Genomic DNA, 25,498 nt, shown 5'->3' with positions numbered 1-25,498 from the left:
CCAAGTCGGTCTCCCGGAATCCCTCCCCCTATGCCATGCAACGGGAGGCCGTCTTTGGTGGTCCTGAGCTGTGCTCCTGGACTGGGCTCGGTGAGAAGTGCTCGGCCTCAGGCCTCACGGGGGTGTGAGCTCAGGTTGGGGTTGGCTGGGGCGGGGGGGGGGGGGGGGGGGGGGGGGGATGGGCAATGAGCTTCCTTCAAATCAATCTCTTGGGAGATAGTATCAGCATTTTAAAGGAAAAGCTTAAATGTGATCAATTCTCAAGCTCAGTGGGTGTCCGTTATCGTGTCAAGGATTTGCCTTCTAGTGTCGGGAAACAGCGAAGTCAGCCAAATCCTGACATTAGTTGTCACGAGTTGCTCTCTTTTTGGAGGACTCCGCTTCACCATCTTTATTCTATGTCTCGTTCTGATTTGGGAGGCTCGGAGGAAGGGGGTCTTTCCAATTCCTTTAGTCACACAGATGGAAAAGATTGCTAGCATTCTTGAATCTATGTCTGCAAATCATCCGCATAGTGTTTAAAATATCTGTGTGTTGTGTGTGGATGGTTACTTTGCTTTCTACTCAGGCGAGTCAAGGGTGGTGGCCTTTCTAAACCGCATTTTCTTTTTAAAAGTATTTTATTTATTTATTCCTGAGAGACACACAGAGAGGGGCAGGGGTACAGGCAGAGGGAGAAGCAGGCTCCCCGAGGGGGCCCCACGTGGGACTCGATCCCAGGACCCCGGGATCACGCCCTGGGCTGGAGGCAGACGCTCAACCGCTGAGCCCCGCCCCCCCGGGGGGGCATAAACCGTATTTTCCAAATAAACCTTCACTGAGAGAAAAGGCAAGCTTATGCTGAGCAAAGGGGTGCGGCGGCCGGCGCAGAGGCGGGCTGCGCGCATCAGGTCCGGCCGCTCTGGCCGCGCTGTTAGCGGCGGGCGTTCCGACCCTCAGCCTGGGGTTTGCCGACGTCCTTCCAGCGGGTCTCCCAGCAGGGACCCGGCAGCGCTGGCGCGCGTCTTCTTTCCGTACTTCCTGGAAACGTGCGGCAGAACGCCCCGAGGGCCGAGCAAACATGCACATTCCTGGGCCCTGTGCAGACGGGCGGCACGAGCCGCTGGCGGCGCGGGGAGGGACGCGGAGCCCGTCTTGTCACCCCGAGGAGCCCTGAGCCTCCCGACACCGAGGCAGCCCGGAGCCGGACGCCCGCCGCCCGCCGCCCCCGCCCCCGCCCCCGCCCCCGCCCTCGCCCTCGCCCTCGCCCTGCCCCGGCGCCCGCCGGGGGCGGAAGTGACGACACACGTCGTGGGGGGCGCTCCCGCCCCTTCCGCCCGGCGCCCCGCCCAGGCCTCTCCGCTCCGCTCTCCCCGCCCCCTCCCCTCTCACGTCCGCTTTCTGTCAGCCTGTGTCCCTCTCCCTCTCCCCCTCTCTCCTTCCTCTCGCTGCCTCCCTCGCACCTGAGCACACGCACCTGCCCAGGCCCGGCTCCGCTCCCGCCTCCCTCCTCCCCCCCCTCCCTCCCCGCCCCGGCCGGAAGGCTCCGGCTCCGGCCCCGGCCCCGGCCGCGGGAGCCTCGCGGCTGCGTCACCGCCGCCCCCCCAGACAAGATGGACACCGCCGAGGAAGGTAAGCGGCGGCGCCCGCGCCCTTGCAGCAGCGCCTGGGTTCGGGCCAGGCCCGCGCCGACCGCGGCGCTCGAGGCGGGCGGCGGGCCTGGGCGGCGCGGCGCGGCGGGGGGCGCCTTCCTCGGGGCGGGGGCGCGCGGTGACAGCGGCGGGGTCGGGGCGCCCGGGGCCGTTTGCCCGCCGAGCGGCCGGCGCGAGGGGCGGCGGGGAGCGGAAGGTGACCGCTCGGCGCCCCCCGCCGTTTCCCGCCGGTGCGCACGGAGGGCGGGGGCGCGCGGGGCCGGGGACTTCGCGCGGCGGGGATCGGGGCCCGCGCGGCCTCCCGCCCTCCCCCTCCCGCTGCCCCTCCCCCCAGCCCCGGGGCCGCGCGGTGGTCGCCGCTGCGAGGGTGGGGGCGGATTCCACGCCCTTGGCCCGCTCGGCTTGGTCTTCCTTTTTGTGGTTTCGCTTCTGGCCGCCCGGGCCCTCCCCTCGACAACAAAACTTCTTTGTTGACTCTGAAACTTCGCGAAAAATGCCCCGCCAGGTGACGGCCGGGCGCCGCGCGCTGAGCCCCGGGTGAGAACCTCGCCCTCCGCGGCCCCGCGCCCGCACAGTGGTTCGCGGACGGGGAGGAGCGAGGTGCTTTGGGCGTCCTTTGTTTCGGCGTGCCTTGTTGTGTGTCAGCTCCCTGACACCCAGGAACCAGGGTTTTCTGTGCTTTGTGGTGTGAGTGCGTGTGTCTCGGATCCGGTTGTTTGGGAACAAGTAACCCTCGTAAACGGAGCGCAGAAGGTACAGACACCTGTGAGTGTTGAGATGCGTCGGCTTGTCCGCCGAAGGTACATTAATTTCCAGCGCCTTAATCTTTTTAGAATCTATCAAATAGTTTCATGAGCCTGTAGGGGAAGTCGGAGAATTATCCCGTGCCTTGATGGCTTGGTTGCCAGCGAAGATGCCTTTACGCCTCGGCTGTTTGCGTGGGAATGTGTCTTCCGAGCCCCCCGGACCGAGATGGTGGTGGTGTTACGTGAACATCCTGGAGTACTGCCACGGCGTGCGGTAGTAAGACAAGTTAGGCACTGTCTGTGCAACGAACTGGCGGATTCGATTTCTCAGGTTTTGAATAAATTTTTCCTCAGGTCGTGAGAGCCTCAACTGTAATGACGTTTGTGCGACAGTTTGCAGAGCGCGCTCACGCAGCTGCACTTGGCCGGCGCCGTAGCCCCAGCGACCCGGGCGGTAGTAATATTTTTTACGGATGTGGAAATGCAGGCTTAGTTATTTTAACAGCTTGTCCGAGTTTCACACACTAGCGAGAGATTCGAACCTGTAATATCGTGATTACAAATGGAGTTTTCCGTTCATCAGGCTTCAGTTGTGTTTATTATACCCAGTGAGTGAAGCTGGTTGCTGCAGGAGACTGCTGGAAAAAATAGTAAAGTGAAATTGCTGGGAGGTTAGGAATTACTTTGCTTTTGACAGATGGTCCTTGTGTGTAAATTTCCATCTGCATAGATTTCAGGTCATTTTGGATTCACATTTTAATGACTCAGTCTAGTAAGGCAAGTATTTACCACTTGATGTGTGCTGGCATATTACATTAAATTCCATTTTTTGAGCCCGGACACTTAGTACTTGCATACGTTTATGGTGCTGTAGTTCGTGGAAACCCAGGGATTTGCACGATCTGAGGGTTTATATGGAACCATGAAAGATTGATTTTCAGTGTCCTTCTAGTGCTTAAACATTTTTTTCCTTGTAAAGTTATAATTGGGTTAAGGTATAAATGATTTTTATTTATTGACTTGAACAGTATTTCTTATTGAAATAACTGATTTCGAGTACGTGTGTGCTGTGTATTTTGCTGAACACTTCATACACATTTAATTATCTCACCATTTTGAGATAGGCAGTATCCACTCTATGGAGAGGAACGGAGGGTTGGTATGATTAAGTGACTTGCCCGAGTCGTACAGGTAGCAAAGGTCAGAGGTAAGATTCAGACTTGGGTCTGTCAGACCCTATGGTTAAAATAGATAAAATAACTTATTTTTGTCACTCCCTTTATAGGATGAATCATTTACATATCTTGACAGAACCTTTTTGGCATTTGTTTTATGAACTATTAATCATGAAATGAAAGTGAATTTTAATACTTCTCATGCCCACTTTTGCTAAGTTCCAAATTAGAAGACTTCTGAAATTTTCAAAACTAAAGTTAAACTTAAATTGAAAAAACATTGAAAAAAAAAAAAAAGAAAAAAAAGAAAAAAACATTGAAAGGAGAGGGAGGATTGCAGAGGATTTCATGATAACGTGAATTAAAGCTTGGAAACAACTGCTCTATTTGCTAAGTTAGTTATTACAGATTATTTCTTAAAATGAAAAAATGCAGTTGGTTTTTTTATCTGATTACTAAAGAAACAGGTTTTCTTTGTAGAAGACTCAAGAACGAGAGAAAATTGCAAAAATATGTAAAGAAAATGAAATTTAAAAAATTCTGTCACTTATTGTTAAAAAATGGTGTTGTTTAGTTTTTTGTTTTTTTAATATGTCAGTATGAGAATGTTACTAAAATGCCCAGCATACAAGGGGTAAAATAACATCTTGCTTTTTTCTAGGGTTCCATATATGGTGTTGTAATGCTCAAAATGTTTTGTATTGGTAGTAAATAGTATTGAATTCTGTTATTTGCCAGATGAATTTTGGCCCTTCATGTTAATGTTTGCTAGATTTTTTTAATCATTTTTTAATTTTTATTTATTTATTCATGAGAGACACACACACCCAGAGAGAGAGGCAGAGAGGCAGAGACACAGGCAGAGGGAGAAACCGACTCCATGCAGGGAGCCCGATGTGGGACTCCATCCCGGGTCTTCAGGATCAAGCCCTGGACTGAAGGCGGTGCTAAACCACTGAGCCACCTGGGCTGCCCTGTTTGCTAGATTTTAAAGATCTCTAAAAAGTGTTCGATGTATTAAATTTTGTTTTTGTAAAATCAACAGGCTTATAATCCATTCTCATAAAACAAGATAAATGACTCATTTGTATTATTTGTATGTAGTTTCTGTGAGTGTAGATAGGTTATTAAACTGCTGTCATTAAATCTTTAAACTTCAGAGGATCTGCAGCTTCCTCATTTTATGGTTTAGGAGTCTGATCTGCAATGCACTGAGATTTTTCAGTTTCAGGGGAAAAAAAATCTGTCTTTTGTTTAAGGATATACGTTTTCTAAAAGGAAACACACCACACTGTTGGAATGATGCAAGCAAGTATTGATGTATGAAACCCTCATGAAGATATTAAAGACATTTTGCCATAGTAGTAGAGTGTTCTAATTTCAGTCCAGGGATACAGACCTGACTTTTTTTTCTAAATTACTCTTTACCCTCGCAAGATGTAATACAACATCTCAGTAATTTTTTTATGGAGTGCCAAAGAAGTTATTCTTTATGCTTTATGAGACATATTGGGAAGGTATGGTGTTGAAATGTATTACATTTGATTATGTTCTGTATTTACTATGGCAAAACCTGAGGTGATGGTTTTGGAAGAAATGAGTTAAAAGAATGGGAAGTTGTCAGAACCAGACAGCTAGTTACCATCTTTCTAGAACCACATGGTCTTTCATCTCTGCTTCCAGGCATGTCTGCTTCATCTCACCATGGATCAACTTTTACTGTCTTGGCATGCTCATCACCACCAAGCAGATATGAACTTATTTGACAAATGTTTATTGAACACCTGTTACAAGCCAGGCACTATTTTATGCACTTCGGGCTAGGCAGGGAACAAAATAGTCAAAATCCCTTATTTCATAAAGTTTACATTCTTGCTTTTAGCTTGGTAGGAGAGGAAGGGAAGACTGAAAACAAATTGTATGGCATAACTGGATGGTTATAAATGCTGTGGAGAAGAGTAAATCTATAGGGAATAAGGAGCGCCAGGATAGGAGGGAGGGTGTTGCAATTTTAAATATGGCAGTGAAGGAAGGCCTCACTGAGAAGGAGCAAAGTAGGAGAGGGAGATAGACATGTGAATACTCTGTGGACAGAGCATTTTAGGCAAAGAAAGAATAGCCAGTGTGAAATCTCTAAGATGGGAGTATGCTAGGAATGTTTAAGTAATAACCAGGAGACCAGTGTAGCTGCAATGGAGTGAATGAGTTGGGCAAGAGTAGTAAGTACAGTATGAGGTTAGAGAGATCATGGGGCCAGTGGGGAGTAATAGAAGTATGTAAGACTTGTCTTTACTTTTACTTTTGTGAGATAGCGTTTTGAACAGAGGTGAGGCATAAATTGTCTTGCCATTCTGACACTGGCTATGTCCCTGGATATCTCTCTTTCCTGATCAACTTAATCTTAAATCCAAATTTCTGGAAGCTAGAATCTGATTAGCCCATGTTGGGTCAGGTGCCTACCCACCACCCAGTTAACTGGGTGGTGGTGGGGAAGATAATGGAAGAATAGAAATCATTATCAAAAGGCACAAACTAACAGTTATAAGGCCTGGAGATATAGTATACAGCATGGTGACTATAGTTAATACTATATTATATATTTGAAAGTTGCTAAGAGAGTAGGTCTTAAAAATCCTTATCACAAGAAAATTATGTGTGGTGATGGATTTAACTAGACTCACTGTGGTGATCATTTCACAACATATACATATATTGAATCTATGTCATACACTTGAAACTAATATTATATGTAAGTTACATCTGAATAAAAAGAAAAGTCAGGGCTCTGTTCACTCTGGGTCAGGGTGGACATCCCCAAAATTGTCTTCGCCATTGTTGAATACCTTCCAGGCTGGAATGCTGTGAGTGATTAATGTTGGGTTACCTGGGTATCCTTTTCCAGACCAGGCTTATTTTAGTTGGGCTTTACTTCTCTCCTGGAAGGACATGAAGATGGCTTATTTTTAGTATAATACAGGTAAAATGGAAAGAGTTCTTAAAAGGAGAACAGGAAGTAAGACCCCCAAGGAAAAACTTACTAATTCACACTATATTTTAGAATGCTATTTCAGTGGGCAAGGCACAGAGTTTAAGTTCAGGTAGTGGAGAAAGAAACAACAAATTCAGGCAGAATTTATAGAATATAGTGATTGATGAACTGATACAGGGAGGAGGATTTGAAAATGATTTCTAGTGCAGTTTCATTAGTTCTGAATGGGGAGAGAGAAATTCAGTTTTGGATTTTGTATTTGTAATGGGTGCCATAACAAAGTACCACAGATTGGGGGGCTTCAGTGGTAAAAAGTTATTTTCTTACACTTCTCAGAGACCAGAAGGTGTCTGCAGGGCTGGTTGCTTCTGAAGCTTCTGTCCTTGGTTTGCAGATTTTTGTCTTCCTGTGTCTTCATGTGGTGTTTTCCTTTGCACGTCTGTGTCCTAATCTCTTCTTATGGAGGCACGAGTCATGTTGAATTAGGGCCCACCCTAATGACCTTATTTTTAACTTAATTACCTCCTTAAAGACCCTGTTGTCTACTAACACAGTCATTCTGAGGTTCTAGGGATTAGAACTTCAATATATGAATCTTGGTGGGGCTCCTGGGTGGCCCAGTTGGTTAAGGGTCTGCCTTCAGCTCAGGTCGTGATCCCAGGGGGTCCTGGGATTGAGCCCCTGTGATGTTGGACTCTCTGCTCAGCGGGGACTCTGCTTCAACCGTTCCCTCTGCTTCTCCCCTCCTCCCCCCCAATGCTTGCATACTTTCTCTCTGGGTCCCTCAAATAAGTAAAACCTGAATTTGGTGCAGCTGGCAGAAACAAGATAGTTCAGTCCATAACAGACATGGCGAGTTCTTGAAGGCTTGGAAGACATTGAAATATTTTCTGTACACGTTTTTTAGAACTGAACTTCATTATGATATTCTTTTTACTTTTTCTCTCTTCCTACCCCCAACTAGTGTATTTTTTAATGATAGGTTAATAAGGTATAGTTTACATATAATCACATTAGGAGATTCCTTTATTTTTTTCATTTGTTTATCAAATATGGAATACCTGCTATGTTCTTAGGCCCTTTGCCAACTGTTTTCTGCGTGAATTTCATTTCCCTCTTTATTAGCCATTTCAGTTCTTTCTTTGTTTTTTATTTATTTTTATTTTTTAAATTAATTTTATTAATTTTTATTAAGGAACAGTTTGAAACCATTGCTCTTAGAATTCCTTTATACTTTTAAATACTGAGGACTTTTGTTTTTGATATCTTTTTACTATATTAGAAATGAAAACTTTAAATGCAATACATGTTAACAAAGGTAACTTTATGATAAGTGCATTTTCCAAGACAAAAAAACTTTAGTGAGTAGCATTGTTTCCATTTTTTGCAAACTTCTCTTTATGTCTGGATTATTAGAAGACAATTGGATTCACATCTCTGCCCCTGCAATTACTTTTACCTATGTTTTAGTTAAAGTGTGTGAAGGAGATTGGGCTTCACACAGATAATTTGAAAAGGGAGATGTATTTTCAGGTAATTTTTGATGTCCTTTGGTACTATGCCAAAATTCAAGTGGTAGTTTTTTTAAGCAGTATAACATTTGAAAGCATATAAATCTCTTTTTAAAAATTAAATCAACTTAAATTAAAATCCATTCATAAACGGACAATTGATTTTTGACTTAAAATACAAAAGCAGTTTGGTGGAGAAAGTATAGTTTCAACAAATGGTGCTGGAATAATTGACTAGCCATAGGCAAAAAAAAAAAAAAAAATTGAGCCATACCTTGCACCATATACCAAAATTAAAAGGGATGTTAAATGTAAATGAAAAACCTGTGAAACTTTTAGAAGAAACTCTAGGAGAAAACCTTCGTGATGTTGGGTTAGGCTAAGATTTCAACACTAAAAGTATGATCTGAAATAAGTAGTTGATAAATTAGATGGCATCAAAATTCACAACTTAAAAAACAAAAAAAAAACAACAAAATTCACAACTTGTGCTCTTTGAAAGACACTGTTAAGAGAATGAGGACAGCCCACAGAAAATGTTTGCAAAATGTATATCAGATAAAGGACTCATTGGAGGACATTAAAAAAACTCTCAAAACTCAGTAAGAAAACGAATGACCCAGTTTAAGAGATTTGTACACTTCACCAGAGAATATATGCACTGGCTAATAAGCATATGAAAAGATGCTGAGCATCACTGGTCATTACATACATGCAAATCAAAACCACAGTGAAATAATTCACACCCACTAGGATGACTGTAATCAAAAGGGACAGATAATCAGTGTTGGCAGGGATATGGAAAATTGGAACCTTCATTCATTGCTGGGGAAAATGTAAAATATAGTGTGGCTAACCTCAAAAAGTTACAGAGTTGCCATATGACCCAGCATTTCCATTCCTAGGTATATACACAGGAGAATTCAGAATATATGTTCACACCCCGTTGCCTATTGATGATGAGTGGATAACCAAAATGTAGTATATCTATAAAGTGGAATATTATTTGGCAATACAAAGGAATGAAATACTGGTATAATAGCTTGGTTGAACCTCATAAATTTTGTGCTAAGTGAAAGAAACTGGTCATGAAACTCCACATTCTAAGTGATCCAAATAGTGTGATTGATATGTTCTCAAATAGACAAATCTATATAAAGAGAAAAGATGGGGGGCAGCCTGGGTGGCTCAGCGGTTTAGCACCGCCTTTAGCCCAGGGCCTGATCCTGGAGACCTGGGATCGAGTCCTACGTCAGGCTCCCTGCATGGAGCCTGCTTCTCCCTCTGCCTGTGTCTCTGCCTTTCTCTCTCTCTCTCTGTCTCTCATGAATAAACAAAATCTTAAAAAGAGAGAGAGAGAGAGAAAAGATGGGGAATGACTGTTAATAGTTACAAGGTTCCTTTTTGTAATGATGAAGATGTTAACAAATTAGATTGTGGTACTGGTTACATCACTCTCTAAATACATTAAAAGCCATTTAGTGAATTGTATACTTTAGTTGCTGAGCTTTATAGTATGTATATTTCAGTAAGGCTGTTAACAAAATAAAGCTACAATGAGATATCACTACAGAAGTATTAGAATAAATGAAATGATAAAGTATGAGTACCAAATGTTAGAATGTGGAACAACAGGAACTTTCATATACTACTGGGATGTAAAGTGGTACAACAACCACTTTGGAAATCAGTGTAGCAGTTTCTAAAAAAGTTAAAGATGCAGTTAATGTATAACCCACCCATAGTAATGGTAGGAACTTACTAAGAGAAATGAATGCATACAAACTCATGCATGTGAATGTATATAGCAGTTTTATTTGAAAAATCCTGTAACTTGAAGCAACCCAAATGCCCATCATCAGATTAATGGATAGAGAAATTCTATACAATGGAATATTAGTCTGTGATGAAAAGAAATGGACGACAAAAAAAACAAAAAAAAAAAAAACCGAACAATTGATACATGCAACAACATAGATGAATCTCAAAATAATTATGAGTGAAAGAAGCCAGAGTATGTGCCACTTACATAGAACTCTAGAAAACACAAATTAACCCATAGTACTAGAATGCAGATTGATGGTTGCCTAGGAATGGGGCTGAGGGAAGAGTGGGATGGAGAGATTATCAAGGGACTTGAGTTAATTTTGGTGGTGGTGGCTATGTTCATTATCTCAACTGTGGTGACAGTTTTATCATTGACAAGCATATCAAGTGATTCTTTTTCCTTGTTTGTTTCTTTCTTTTTCTATTTATTCATGAGACACACACAGAGAGAAGGATACAGACATGGGCAGAGGGAGAAGCAGGCTCCCTTTAGGGAGACTCAATCCCGGACCCTGGGATCACACCTTGAGCCGAAGGCAGATGCTTAACTGCTGAGCCACCCAGCATCCCAAGTGATAACCTTTTCTTTTTCTTTTTTTCTTTTTTTTTTTTACCCTTTATTTTTCTATTTTTATTTTTTTCTTTATTTTATTATTATTATTTTTTAATTTTTATTTATTTATGATAGTCACAGAGAGAGAGAGAGAGGCAGAGACACAGGCAGAGGGAGAAGCAGGCTCCATGCACCGGGAGCCCGACGTGGGATTCGATCCCGGGTCTCCGGGATCGCGCCCTGGGCCAAAGGCAGGCGCCAAACCGCTGCGCCACCCAGGGATCCCCTATTTTTTTTTTTCTTTAAATTTTATTTATTTATTCATGAGAGACCCAGAGAGAGGCAGAGACAGAAGCAGGCTCCATGCCATGCAGGGAACTTGATGTGGGACTCAATCCCTGGACTCCAGGATCATGCTCTGGGCCAAAGGCAGGCACCAAACCACTGAGCCACCCAGGCACCCCTGATAATCCTTTAGTTTTTTTATTTTTTATTTAAAAATTTTTTTTAAATTTATGATAGACATACAGAGAGAGAGAGAGAGAGAGACAGAGACACAGGCAGAGGGAGAAGCAGGCTCCATGCACCGGGAGCCCGACGTGGGCTTCAATCCTGGGTCTCCAGGATCGTGCCCTGGGCCAAAGGCAGGCGCCAAACCGCTGCGCCACCCAGGGATCCCCCCTTATAACCCTTTAAATGCATTTTATTGTATATCAGTTATTCCCCAATAAAGTTTTTTTTTTTTTTTTTTTTTTTTTTTAAGATTTTTGAGAGAGAGTGTATGCACAGAGGAGAGTGAGAGGGAGAAGGAGACTCCATGCTGAGCAGGAAGCCCCATATGGGGCTTCATCTCAGGACTTTGGGATCATGATCTGAGCTGAAGGCAGTTGCTTAAGCAACTAATCAGGCATGCCCCTCAAAAGCTCTTTTTAAAAACCCATTGGTTTTTTTGTTGTTGTTATTTTTGCATGGTTTTGTAACATCATATATTGGTCTTTTGGTAGATAATCCCTGAGTTATGCAGATCTTCCAAATGTTGACACGTTTCATGGGTATTATCAAAGCTTACATTCATTAACATCACTACCTGTCTCATTTTGAAAAATCTTTTAGGTAGTGGGGAAGCTGTCATGCTCATTGTGGATACAAAATTTCTAAAATCCTAATTTTTCCTTGAAAATTTGGTTTTTATCACGGGCAGCAAATATCATTAGTTGTTTTCCTTGGCTCCTAGGCTCACTTCATGCTTTTGTGATAAAATATCTGCTGAATACCCAGATATGTCTGAATATAACTTTTGTTTTTTCAGTTTTTTTAGCCATGGTAAAAATGATGTTTCAAAAACCTCATGTTTCATGGGAGGAAAAACAGCTAGTTTGGCTGGTAACTCCAAAGAATTTTACAAAGGACCTTTTCTTGAGGCAGCTGTTGCTGTTGAGATCAAGTCCAGGAATGAGCCCATATTCTCTGTATTTTCCAGTTCTAAAAACTTCTGATATGTTGTTCTTTAAATTTTTTTTTGTTTTTTGTTTTTTATTCTTTAAATATTATATATATTTTTTGTAGTCCTGGTCTGGTGAAGAGACAGAAAACACATAGCTAACCAGAGGAAGGTGAAAGAATTACTAAGCTATAGTAAGAGGGTCCTTATAAAGATGTAAAAAATACTGTAAAGGGTACCCAGCACAGGAGGGAGAGTATCCACATGGAGACAGATTGGGAAGAGGTAGGGCCACTCCTTACAGCTGTGGTTAGACATAAGTGAAGGAGTGTGGAGTGCATGAGAGCCAGAGCTGATGGATGGGCTTGCAGGGGAATTGGATACTGCTGTTGGGTACAAGGCCTGGAGTGTATTGGGTTCTTGTCAGTAGGGTTGTAAAAGGCGGTCATTATAATAAATAAACATACTGACAGTGCAGCAGGAGTCAGAAAACCACCTCCTCCTGTGGTGTAGTCCCTCCAGCACCCTCTACTGAAAATTTGTTTTAAAAACTGCTTTTGAGTTCAGTCTCTTACCACTGAACAGGTACTGAAGGACGAATTTGGAACTGAGGGGAAAGTGGTTGATACCTGGCACACTCCTCCTATAGTTGTTGGAGCCACTTCCAGTGCTGCTGAACTCATAGATGTCCACTGCTGCTGGTGGAATCATTACCAGGGGGCACCTGGCTGCCTCAGGTGGAAGAGCATGTGACTCTTCATCTCCAGGTTGTGAGTTCAAGCCCTACAGATTATTTAAGTAAATAAAACTTGAAAGAAAAAAAAAGAATCACCACCAGGATTTCTATATCTACTGCAGTTGTTCACAGCACCTGCAATTAGCTGCCACAGCTGTTTTCAGAGCCAGAAGTAGAAAATGGCTTTACCTTTTCCCTTGAAGTGCTTCTCTTTGATTCAGTGCAACTTGAACCTAGTCAGCAAAGAGGCCAAAAAATGTAGTTTTCAGACTTCCAGGAGCAGTAGTACAGGTGAAGTTTGTAATTACCAGTAATCTGAAGAGTGAAGAAAATAACTAAACCTTGGGATACATGTAGACTTGGAACTTTATTTTGCAAGGCCTATAACACATGCATTTTTTTATAGGTAAAATTTCACAGTTGGAAAGGAAGTATTTTCCACAAATTTTTACTTTTTTTTTCTTGTAATGTAAAAACAAAGAAGCACTAGAAACTTTGGGCATTAGGTGAAAACTAAGGAAATCTGAATAAACTGGATTTTAGTTAATGATGTGTAAATATTGGCTTTGTAAATTTAACAAAAGTACCATGCTAATGTAGATGTTAGTCATAGGGGATACTGGGTGCTGTGTATATGTGAACACATTGCACTGTCTTAAATTTTCTGTAAATGTAAAATTGGCCTGAAAAATAAAGTCTAATACTTTAACAATCCTTTATTTATTGAATTATCACTAGAAGGATAATTATCAGAAGGATTGTGCAGACATTTTGAAATCTTATGTGGAAATACTTTCAAGGTAGATAATGGCCTAAAAATTGTGACATATACCCAAAGCTTTTAGGGTTTTCTTTTCTTTTTCTTTATTTTTCTTTTTCCTTTTTTTTTTTTTTTTTTTTTTTGTAGTAGGCACTTAGGATATATTTGGTGAGCTGAATTGTTGGCTAGAAAGACGAATGGGATAGCCAAACCAACATGGGTTTGACTTTGAACAGCTGGTTCCAACTTGATAGCCTACTCTTACTGATTGGTCTTTTCTCCCTCCCTCTCATTTCCTGGGCCATCTCCATACTAAGCCATTAAGGATTTGAAGTTTTTCATTAAACAAAAAAGCCACCTTTATATTTATTGAGTTAGGCACGGTGCTAGGAACTTCTAAAAGATATGCTTTGTGAAGATACTAGGTATTCAAATAAGCAACAGAAGTTCCTACAGGATTAAACAGAAAAGCAGGAAGAACCTGGGGAGATGTAGGGGGAAAGCCGAAAAGTGGGAAGAGTTTTGCTTTACTGGGAAGAGTTTTGCTTTACTGTTTGTAAATTGATTTACATTCATGTCAAGTGAACTGCAATGCTTTTATTTTGGCCTGAGCAGGATTTGTGATTTTACTGCATGTAAATCTGGTGGGAGCCTTATTCTACCTCAGAACTTTATTATTTCAGTTTTAGTAAAGGGCCTCAGGCTCTGCCTTTTGTAGACATTCCTCTTTTATAACCTTGGTTGTATTACCCTGTTGAGGTTTTGGGCGATGGGATTGATCTTCGTATGCAAAATAGGTTTATTCTTTCTTTGACTTTTCTGTGTTGGTGGTAGTTGTGCTTGTTTTAGGTCCCACCTTTACCCCCTGCTCCGCTGTCCTTGCCCCCAAAGCTGCTAAGACCCTTTATGAAACAGGATGGGCTAATTTGTGTCTTAGTCACAAACTACCTCCAAACCTCAGCAGCTTAAAGCAACAAAAAGTCCTTTCTCACTGGATATTATGTCTAATACAGGCTGGGAGGAGATGCCCCTGCTGATTGTGGTCACTTGGAGACCTAGATTGGTGGAGATTCTTAGGGTGTGCTTCCACGATCATTGAGGCAGGAAAACGCAGTGTAATGTATTATGTCCATAAGCTCCCATAGTTTTCTACCCAGAAGTGATATACATCACTGTAGCTCATATTTCATTGATTGAAATAAGTCATGTGTCCATGTCTAATTTCAGAGGTGGCAGGGAAGTGCAGCCTACTCTTTATCCAGAAAATGGAATGCCAGAAATATTTGATGTCCAATGCTGATGTCCTCCACAATCCCTTACCATAATAATTGTTATCTGGCTGGATGAAATTAATTTGCTTGTTGGGATACATTTCATTTTTTTTTTTTTTTGGGATACATTTCAATACACAACTTGATTAGTGAAGGAAACAATAATTTATTTCCATGTCATTATCCTTTTTCATTTGTTCTTCTCATATGTCTATTTAGATAATACATTAGGAAGTCTTCCTAAAGTGTAACATAAATACAGTAAAATTTACCTTAATGTCCATGAGGGGGCAGCCCGGATAGCTCGGCGGTTTAGCGCCTCTTTTAGCCCAGGGTGGGATCCTAGACACCCGGGATCCAGTCCCATGTCAGGCTCCCTGCATGGAGCCTGCTTTTCCCTCTGCCTGTGTCTCTGCACCTCACTCTCTCTCTCTCTGTGTTCTCTAAAGAATAAATAAATAAAATCTTAAAAAAAAAAATGTCCATGAGGGTTTTGTTTTTGTCTGGGATTTTTTTTTTTTTAAAGATTTTATTTATTTATTCATAGACACAGAGAGAGGGGCAGAGACACAGACAGAGGGAGAAGCAGGCGCCATGCAGGGAGCCCGATGTGGGACTCGATCCCTGGTCTCCAGGATCACACCCCAGGCTGCAGGCGGCACCAAACCGCTGCGCCACCGGGGCTGCCCTGCCCTAGGATAGCTTAATTTTTAAATTTAATTTCAGTGTAGTTAACATACAATATTACATTAATTTCAGGTGTACAATATAATTCAGCAGTTCCATATATTACTCAGTGCTCATCAGCATAAGTGTACTCTTAATCTCCTTTACCTATTTCACCCATTCCCCCACCAATCTCCCTTCTGGTAACCATCTGTTTCTTCTGTTGTAGTTACGAGTCTGTTTTTTGGTTTCTCTATCTCTTTTTTTTCCCCTTTGTTTTGTTTCTTAAGTTCCACATATGAGTGAGATCATATGATATTTGTCTTTCTCTGACTTACTTCACTTAGCATTATACCCTTTAGATTCATCTATGCTGTTGCAAATGGCAAGATTTCATTTTTTTTGTGGCTTAATATTCCATTGGGTATGATGTATATTATATATGTATAAATAAAACAAGTAAAATGCAATGCTTTTGTATATACATATATGCCATATCTTCTTTGTCTATTTTTCCATGGTATTGTCCCTGAGTTTTTGACAAATGGATACATACAGTCGTGTACCTAGGGCATTCAAGGGATGGACTAGATCAGCCACCTCTCAAATATCCCTGTTCCCACCCCCAGACCCTGGCAACCACTGATACATTCCTTTGTATTTTTACCTTTTCTAGAATGTCATAAATGGAATAATCTAATATGTAGCTTTTTCAGTCTGGCTTCTTTTGCTTAAGGCATAATGCATTTGAGATTTTTTCACATTGTATCAATCAGTATTTCATTCCTTTTTATTGCTTAGTAGTCTGTTGTAGAAAAGAATACTGAACATACCACAGTTTTTTTTTCCAGTTGTGGAATGCTTTGATTAGTTGTTTCCATTTTGGGGAAATTATGAATGAAGCTATTATACAAATTTATATGGGTTTTTGTACAAGCATAAGTTTTCATTTTACTTAGTTAAATACCTAAGGATATGATTGCTGGATCATATGGTAAGAGTGTTTTTTTTTTTTTTTTTCTTTTTGTCATTTTAACCAGTATGTAGTGATACACTGTGGTTTAAAATTCTTTTATGGTAGAATATACATAACAAAATTTACCATTCTAACCATTTTTTTTCATTCTAACCATTTTTAAATGTACAATTCACTGACATTAAATATGGACAGTTGTGCAACCATCACCATCCTATTGTGCTTTTATTTATTTATTTATTTATTTATTTATTTATTTATTTATTTATTTATTTTTTCTATTGTGCTTTTAAGTTGCACTTTAAAGGTCCTGATGACCTCAGCATTTTTTCATTTGTATACCTTCTTTGGTGACATATCTGTTCAAATCCTTTCCTGGTGTTTGTTTTGTTTGTTTGTTTTGTTTTGTTTTGTTTTGAACTGTTTTCTTATTGTTAAGACCCCAATTAGTAAGCTGGATAAAGGACTTAGAAAATTCACAAAGAAAGAGAACTTGGTAAAATGTGGAAGTGTTGGCTTCACTAGTCATTATTAGCTACTGTACTACCTAGTTACTTTATATTTCAGTGGTGTAATGTGGTTGCCAGAGGGAGCAGTCTACTGTAGAAATGGAAGACTATAACAAAGTTAGAAGAGTAGATAGTAAAGATACATAGAATATTGACATGAAGTTGTGGAAAAAAAATAAAACATTCAAGAGAAGATCATACAGCAGAATTGGAAAAATAAGCAAGTCAAAGGGAATACTCTTTTGTAATTGGTGGTTATGTTTTAATCCTAATTTCCTCATTTACTTGATAATTTAGTTGGGCCTCAGTAACTAAAACAGTTAGCTAAGCTAGGTCTGCTCCCCTCTTGGCCTAGGCTGGCAGAGGTGGTGTTGGGCCACATTTTTTCCCCTGTGGTATTTGGCTAGGGTACAGAGACATTTATTGTCAAAAAAATTTACTGTCTTGCTAGGTTTCTGCTTTCCTGGTCTTTGGTTTTTTGGAGGGAAATTGTTCCCAGTGGTGTTTTCAGGTTGTCAGCTTCTCCACCTCCACCACCAGTCCCCAGGATACATGAAGCAAAACACAAATCCAGAGAACTCAAGTGCATGTGATTTCTTGGGTCATCAGTTCCTTGCTGCTCTGCCTTTTCTTCACTTTTTAGAGCCTTCTTGTGTTTATAATGTCCTGGACTTTTAACTGTACTTGGCAGGAGGTATAGGGAGAAGTATGTTGATTTCATCTGGGCTATTTTCTTTAGTCTTCCTGTAGTATTGATTGCCTCTTTCCTCTAGAGGTAACTACTGTGCTGACTTATAATAATAAATGTTAGTTTCTTGTGTTTGAACTTTTTACATGTAGAATAGATATTCTTTGTGTCAGTTGTGTGTGTGAGTTCTTTATCACTAAACATTAGTATACAATAAATCCAAATGGTGGTTGTAGTTTTATTTTTATTTTTATTTTTTTAAGGTGGTTGTAGTTTTAGTTGGTTTATTCTGATTGCCATATCATATTCAGTTGTGTGAATATACCAAAATTTATGTATTTTACTGTTGATAGACAGTTTGGTAGTTTCCATTTTGGAGGTAGAGCCCAACATGGGGCCTGAACCCATAACCCTGAGATTGAGACCTGAGCTGAAATCAAGACTCAGATGCTCAATCGACTGAGCCACCCAGGTGCCCCCATTTGGGAGGTATTTTTATTGAAACTGTGCTGCTATGAATGTTCTTATACATGTCTTTGAACAAAAGTATACAAGAAACTATTGATTTTAATAGTAAGATATTAGCAAATTATTATGTAAATATATGCTGTAGACATCATCACATATAAAAGATGTGTATTTTCCCCCAAAATTGATATACAAAATTAGGAACTGCTAATAGTTTATGTATCCTTCCAGAAAAAATGTTTTGCTCTGTATTCCTATGCCTTGTTGCAGATTTTTCTACTGGAACATGGATTGGCAGGGAAGAAGCTTCAATTCCTTCGTAGTCTGCACACAGACTAGCTAAGGACATTTAATTGAAGATATAGAGTGAGAGCAGGTGCAGCCTTTCATTTTGGCAGCTTTTCCCAGCTTCCAGTGTCCTAATAAGGTATGACTATGCCCATGACACACAGTCTAAGCAGGGATTGGGGCCTGCTGAACAGCCAAATATTTGCCTTACAAGTATTTTATAGCTAAGGCTTATCACCATTCTAGTTTATTTATACCAACAATCTTCACCTTTCCATTTAGGGTAATATTTATACCTGAGGTGCTTTTGAATAAAACTCAGTCACATCTTCACGATGTGGGAAACAATAGGATCAGTACTGCAGAAGAGATTTGTGATACTTTTTGGACCAAATTCTGTATTACAGTCATTTAGATTAAATGGTTTTAAATTAGAAATGAGTTGTTGGTTGCACAGAAAGAGGCTTTTAGGAATGTTGAGACATTATTTAAATCTTCTGCTTTCTTCCCTCGATGAAGATATAGCCAGGGAAAGTTTTAGCACATTTTTAAAAACATGATCAGAGAAATAAAATCTAACATGAGTTTTTAAATTTGTGTGTACATGCATATTAAATAAGTCACATGCTAAGTCCTCTTGCTGAAGAACTTCATTGATAATATTGGAATTGGTAGTGTCAATGCAATAAAAGTTCAACTGTGATATTTGTAAACTACGTGTTTGACCATTGCTTATTTTTAAAAGTTTTATTATGTAAAATTGTATTCTTTTTTTAAAAAGATGTTATTTATTTATTTAGAGTATGTGTGCACAAGCAAGGGAGGAAGGGCAGAGGGAGAGAGACAGTCTTAAGCAGGCTCCATGCTCAGTGTGCATTCAGATCTGGGGCTTGATCTCATGACCCTGAGATTATGACCTGAGCTGAAATCAAGAATCAGATGCTTAACTGACTCTGCCACCTAGGCGCTCCTAAAGATTTGATTTGATTTGATTTGATTGATTTTCAGAGGTAGAATTTGGTGATTCATCAGTTGCATGTAATACCTGTTGCTCATCACATCATGTACCCTCCTTTTAAATGCTCATCACCCAAATTTCCGCATCCTCCCACTCTCTTCCCCTCCAGCAACCCTCAGCTTGTTCCCTGTAGTTAAGTCTCTTATGATGGGACGCATTGGTGACTCAATGGTTGAGCATCTGCCTTTGGCTCAGGTTGTGATCCCAAGGTCCTGGGATCAAGTCCCGCATCAGGCTCTCCTCAGGAAGCTTGCTTCTGCCCTGCCTATGTGTCGCCCCTCTCTCTGTGTCTCTCATGAATAAATAAATAAATAAATTTTTAAAAAGAGTCTTTTATGATCTGTCTCCTCCTCTGATTTCATCTTATTTTATCTTCCCTTCCCTTCCTCTATGTTCATCTGTGTTTTGTTTCTTAAATTCCACATGAATGAAATCTTCTGTTTGTCTTTCTCTGACTTATTTCATTTCACATAATACCCTCTAGTTCCTTCCATGTTGTTGCAAATGGCAAGATTTCATTCTTTTTGATGGTTGAGTCAATATTCCATTGTATATACATAGCACATCTTCTTTATCCATTCATCTGTTAATGGACACCTGGGTTCTTGCCGTAGTTTGGCTTTTGTGGATATTGCTGCTATAAACATTGGGGTGCAGGTGCCCCTTTGAATCACTAGGTTTGTATCCTTTGGGTAAATACCTAGTAGTGCAGTTGCTGGGTCATAGGGTAGCTCTATTTTTAACTTTTCAAGGAATGTACCTCCATACTGTTTTCTAGAGTGGCTGTACCAGTTTACAATCTTCAAGGTGTAAGAGTCACCTTATTTCTGGAGGACAACATAGCGACCCTCATTTGTGTGTGAGCATGGCAGTGTCTCTGCTGCTTTCTTCTATACTATGTCCTGATGCAGACACTCCTTGCCATGCTTTTACTGCTGTGCCCTAATTCTGCAACCCCCTGAGAGCTGGCTGGGGAGATAGGACAGCATGGGACCTCTTCACTCTGTGTCTGCACTGGCTCATCCACATTTGCACCTAACCACATTCCCTGGTTAATCCCTCACTAGGACATGCCTGTCTCTAAAGTTAATCCATGGACATCCTAGCTACTTGCGGGTGGTGTGGTCATGTTCAAAAGGCTTTGAGTACTGTTTCTTCTCCTACCTGGATAACTGTGGTAATTGTGGAACTAATTGATGTCCACAGGCACCAGCAACTCTGGTAATTCTAGATAACCTAGATCAGTTGCATATCCCATGGACCTGTCAGCTATTTTAGGTAGAAGTCATAGTGCCTACAGTGGCAACCATGGTGCCCATGAATCCGGGTTTGGTACCGTAAAGGGAGCTTGTCGATCATCTACTCCAACCAAGAAAGGCAGCAAATATGTAGATTACCTACTTGAGACGTGGGACAGCAGTGATGAAAAATAACACTGAACTCTTTTGAGAGCCTCTATTTGGGGCAGCCCCGGTGGCGCAGCGGTTTAGCGCCGCTGCAGCCCAGGGCGTGATCCTGGAGACCCCGGATCCAGTCCCACGTCAGGCTCTCTGTATGGTGCCTGCTTCTCCCTCTGCCTGTGTCTGTCTGTCTGTCTCTCTCTCTATGAATAAATAAATAAAATCTTAAAAAAAAAAGAGAGAGAGAGAGCCTCTATTTGGAATGAATCCATTTTAAATCCTTTAAGGAGGATCCACTGCAGGGGAAGTCTGGTACTGGCTGCCATGGTAATCCCAGCTCCAGTACAGGTATTGAATTTGGTGCAGTTAAAAATGCTTATTTGATGTTGGACCTCCCACAGGGGCAGCAGCAGATCCACCAGGGTATCTTCCTTCCAACCCCCTTCCCCAAAAGCTCTTGGCTCTTGGTGCAGTTTCCTTAGGCTGAGGTATACATTTGGAGAAAATTAGAATGCTCAAAGCAGACTTGGGCTGCCAGGATACTGTCCTGAGAATCCTGGAATTCTGGTGTCGTTCTGTTGTGTCAGAACTTTGCAGAAGCTGATTAGGCAGGATTGTTCATGCTGCATTGCTAGAGTCCGAAGTCCTAGACTGATACAAGACGGAAGATGTTTTCATTAATCAAGGATGAAGGTGAAAGTGGGAGGTTTGAAGAGGCTTGGAATCCCATGTATCCCGTGTAGTTCTGACCATAAATGATGCCGACAGCCACATCGTTCTCATGACCCTCAGGTTGCTTCCAGGGAACCAAAGTTCTTCAGGTGGTGGTAGCTGGCGGGTATGGTTCCAAAGTGAAACTGAAAGACATAGCCCTGGAGGGTGTGCTTGATTTGACTCAACCTGGACAACAACCCCTTCTGGCTACCCTGCAGATAGACCTGGCATAGCAAAAGCTGTTCTGTGGGTAGTGGCATATTACGGCCTTCTGTGTTGGCAGTGATTTGCCTGGCTTATTAATAACTAGGGGGATTAGTGCACTAACCAGTTAGCTAGCCTGAGTACTCCACAGCCCTCAACTTCAGTAAGTGGTGCTCAGCCATCTAGAGTGAGCAACATGGTGCTTTTTAATGTTGGGGGCCGAGAGCCGCACCGCTCAGTGTGTGTGTACCCTAGTCCCAGTGGGCACTGGGGACTGGTTAAATCCATTAATGTTGGGCTTGGATTGCAGTTTTTCCTTGTTAACAAGGAATTCCATTGAGTAGATCAAAAGTTTTCCTTAAGTCCCTGCCTCTAGTACACACTGCTTGTCGCCCTTCAGGTTGTCCATTGGGGTGGGCACTTGGCCTTGGAGATCACAGAGAATATGGTCTAAATGTTGCAACCAGGTTTCCATAGGTTGTCCTGCAGAGGGAGCATTCTGGAGCCTGTGAGTGGGATAGTTCTTGGCAGTTTAATGAGCACAGTTCTCATCGAATGGAACAGTTGGCTTTTTTATATATTAGGACTTTTTTTGGTTTTAGAATATACTTTATTATTATTATAATCACACTTTGCTGCTGCTGGTGGATTCTTGCTTTAACATATTATTTGTGGTTTGGGGTTCTGTTTTTTTTTTTTTTTAAGTTATAATCAAAGATAACTCTGTGTATCCTTTTCATTTACAGACATATGTAGAGTGTGTCGGTCAGAAGGAACACCTGAGAAACCTCTTTATCATCCTTGTGTATGTACTGGCAGTATTAAGTTTATTCATCAAGAATGGTGAGTCATCCTTTTAGAAAATTTCATGTCTGAGCTTCAGTTTTGTCATTTATATAATGAAGAGGGATTGTTTCAATGAACTTTTTCTATAAGTTATTTTTAATTTTGTTTTGAAAATTTGGAAATTACCCATATTCCTTATTACCATGCCTTTTCATTTTGGTATTATTGTTTTCTAGGTGCAGGTGAGTACCTGTTTGTTCATTTCCACCATGATAACTTATTTTGTTCATTGGAAGTGTTAAGATTTTCTTATTCTGCTTGGCATGAAATGTAATAGCTTACATTTATGCAATGGTTTGTGCCAAGTAGTGCTCATTGCTTTTATACATCTTATTAACTCATTTAATTCTTAGAACCATGAGGTGGAATGTTTTTATTATTATGCAGATGAGAAAACAAGCATAGAAAGGTTAAAATAACTTGTTCTGGGTACATAGCCAACCAGTTAGTGACAACCAGAATTTAGACTAAGCTACCCAGGGTAGCAGTGTAAATATGAAACTGAAAATTGTAAAAGCTCTATGATATGTAAAATTTTAATAAAACAGAACATTGGTTTTCAATGAAGCCTTAAAATTTCTTTGTTGTAATTATTGTACTTATGCATGTATTTGTGATTGCAGCTTAGTTCAGTGGCTGAAACACAGTCGAAAAGAATACTGTGAATTATGCAAGCACAGATTTGCTTTCACACCAAGTAAGTTCTTTAGAAGTTTGCGTTGCATTTTTGGGTTATAACTGGCTGCATAAAGGTGTTTAAGCAATTTTAAAGCAACTATTTTTAATTTTGTTTGTCATAATTATAACATTATTAAATTAACAATACTTTGTTAGATAGTAACAAAATATTGCTATAATACTTGGGAAAATATTTTTTAAAACTACATATCAGCTTTTAACACATGGACATGTGTGAGAGAGAGTGACTTAATTTGTGGAATATTTCTTTTTTATTGTGCCACTAGTGGGGAGGGGCAGAGGAAGAGGGAGAGAATCTTAAGCAGGCTCCATGCCCAGTGCAGAGCCCCACGCAGGGTTCAGTCTCAAGACCCCGAGAGCATGACCTAAGTTGAAATCAAGAGTTGGTTGCTTAATGGACTGACCTAGGCATTGATGATGATGCCCTTCTTTTTAATTTCTTATTATAGATAAGTTCAAATGAATCAAAAAGGTATAATGAGCCCCCATGTTCATCTCTCTTAGTTTGACTCATTTTCAACTTGTGGCCTTTACTGGGTTTTCCTTACCTGTGTTCTTGTTCCCCACCTCTCTATCCTTTTTAATTTTTAAATTTTATTTTTTAAGATTTTATTTATTCATGAGAGACACACAGAGAGAGGCAGAGACATAGGTAGAGGGAGAAGCAGGCTCCCTGCAGGGAGCCTGATGTGGGGACTTGATCCCAGGGCCTCAGGATCACCTGAACCAAAGGCAGACTTTCAACCATGGAGCCACCCAGGTGCCCCCTCTCTATCCTTTTTAAAGCAAATCCCATTATTTATCATTTCATCTGTAATATGTTAATTTGTATCTCTATAAACAGAATTATTCTTAAAAACAGTAACTATAATACCATTATTCACCCAAAAAAATGAATAATGATGCCTTGTTTTTATCAAATATCTTCTCACTATTCAAACTTGTATTATCTTTTGAGTTAAAATTGTGTAGGTTGGAACAGTAATAATACAGAGAAAGTTCAGGAGTCACATATTCTACTGAGCCAGGCAGGTGCCCCTCCAATTCACTTTTTTTTTTTTAAAGATTTATTTATTTATTTATGAGAGAGAGAGAGAGGGGTGGGGGGTGGCAGAGAGGCAGAGACACAGGCAGAGGGAGAAGCAGGCTCCATGCCGGGAGCCCGACATGGGACTCCATCCCGGGACTCCAGGATCACGCCCTGGGCCAAAGGCAGGCACCAAACCGCCGAGCCACCCAGCGATCCCCCTCAATTCACTTTTTAAAAATGAGATTTTCTAAGCTTAATATTCTTGTAAACCTATGGCACCTATTTTGCAGGCAGGTCTTTAAGATTTCAGTTATATTTTATAATTCCTGTGCTTATTGATAGACATTTAATGTTGTGCATCTTAAATAGGTAAAGAACTCTACTGGCAACTTATGAAGAATTTGAAATATACTTTTTGTTCTGAGATTCTAGTTCATTGCCCTTCTCTTCCAAAGGCTTTTTATGTTTTTGTTTTATTTGTTTATTTTTAAAATATTTTATTTATTCATGGGGTGGCGGGGAGAGAGAGAGAGAGAAGCAGGCTCCAGGCAAGGAGCCCTACGTGGGACTCGATCCCAGGTCTCCAGGATCATGCCCTGGGCTGAAGGCGGCGCTAAACCACTGAGCCACCCGAGCTGCCTTGTTTGTTTGTTTGTTTGCTTGTTTTTTTAACAGTATCCTGAGCTGCTGAGTAAATTCTGTAACTTAGTGTTGCTTTGTTTTTATTTGAGGGAGTATAAATGATTAAAGTCATTACAGTTTTATGTTTTAGAACTTTATATTTATCACCATCAAAAAAAAGTCAAATCAGTTATTTTGTATTCTTTAATTTTTCTGTAGGGCAGGAAAACACTACAACTTAAGGTTTGTTTATAGCACACTCTAATTCTAAATAATTGAATATTTTCATGAAGTTTGGAAATACTCCTGTGAGCTTTTTTATTTTGAGACCAATAAAAACTTGTGTTGGCACATTTAGTTATCATTTGACATGCCATTCTTTTTATCTTTCCCAAAAACTATTTATTGATTTAATGGCTTATGTATCAAGTATCCTCTTAAAGTAAGTGGTCTTTGTAGGTTTATTGCAAAAAGTTGCTATATGTTGATAGCTTATTGTTAATGTTTGTAGCTGTGGATAGTTTTGTAATAGTTCACTCATTAATTTTAAATCACTGATTTTAAAACTTTACACATTATAATTCCTTATTTTGGCCTCACTGGAGAAAGGTGTTTGTTCCTCCCAAATGTTCTTTCTGAGTTACCTGAGGTGGAGCAGTGGTCTTCATTGAAACCATTTAAAAAGGAAATCTAAAACATGGCAAAACCTTTCTCTGAGTGTATTGAACCAC

The 25,498-nt window shown here is 40.8% G+C and overlaps 1 protein-coding gene across 5 annotated transcripts in view; it reads left to right on the top strand.

The window, feature by feature from the left end:
* The first annotated feature begins 1,365 nt into the window (after nt 1-1,365).
* Nucleotides 1,366-25,498, top strand: part of MARCHF6 (membrane associated ring-CH-type finger 6) — an 82,165-nt gene continuing 58,032 nt past the window's right edge. For 2 of the 5 annotated variants that reach the window (XM_077879579.1, XM_077879578.1), the window contains exons 1-3: nt 21,420-21,474; nt 22,318-22,414; nt 23,041-23,114. In XM_077879579.1, coding sequence (XP_077735705.1) covers nt 21,435-21,474; nt 22,318-22,414; nt 23,041-23,114 — 211 coding nt within the window. In that variant the 5' untranslated portion in view covers nt 21,420-21,434. Of the gene's footprint in view, nt 1,612-18,235; nt 18,375-21,229; nt 21,347-21,419; nt 21,475-22,317; nt 22,415-23,040; nt 23,115-25,498 lie in introns of those variants that run through there. The other 3 variants (XM_077879581.1, XM_077879582.1, XM_077879580.1) reach the window with 3 other exon arrangements.

Source organism: Canis aureus, chromosome 31, assembly GCF_053574225.1.
Source record: "Canis aureus isolate CA01 chromosome 31, VMU_Caureus_v.1.0, whole genome shotgun sequence".
Taxonomy (NCBI): Eukaryota; Metazoa; Chordata; class Mammalia; order Carnivora; family Canidae; genus Canis; species Canis aureus.
The sequence above is the reverse complement of the archived record's forward strand: the minus strand, read 5'-3'. Positions and strand labels throughout refer to the sequence as shown.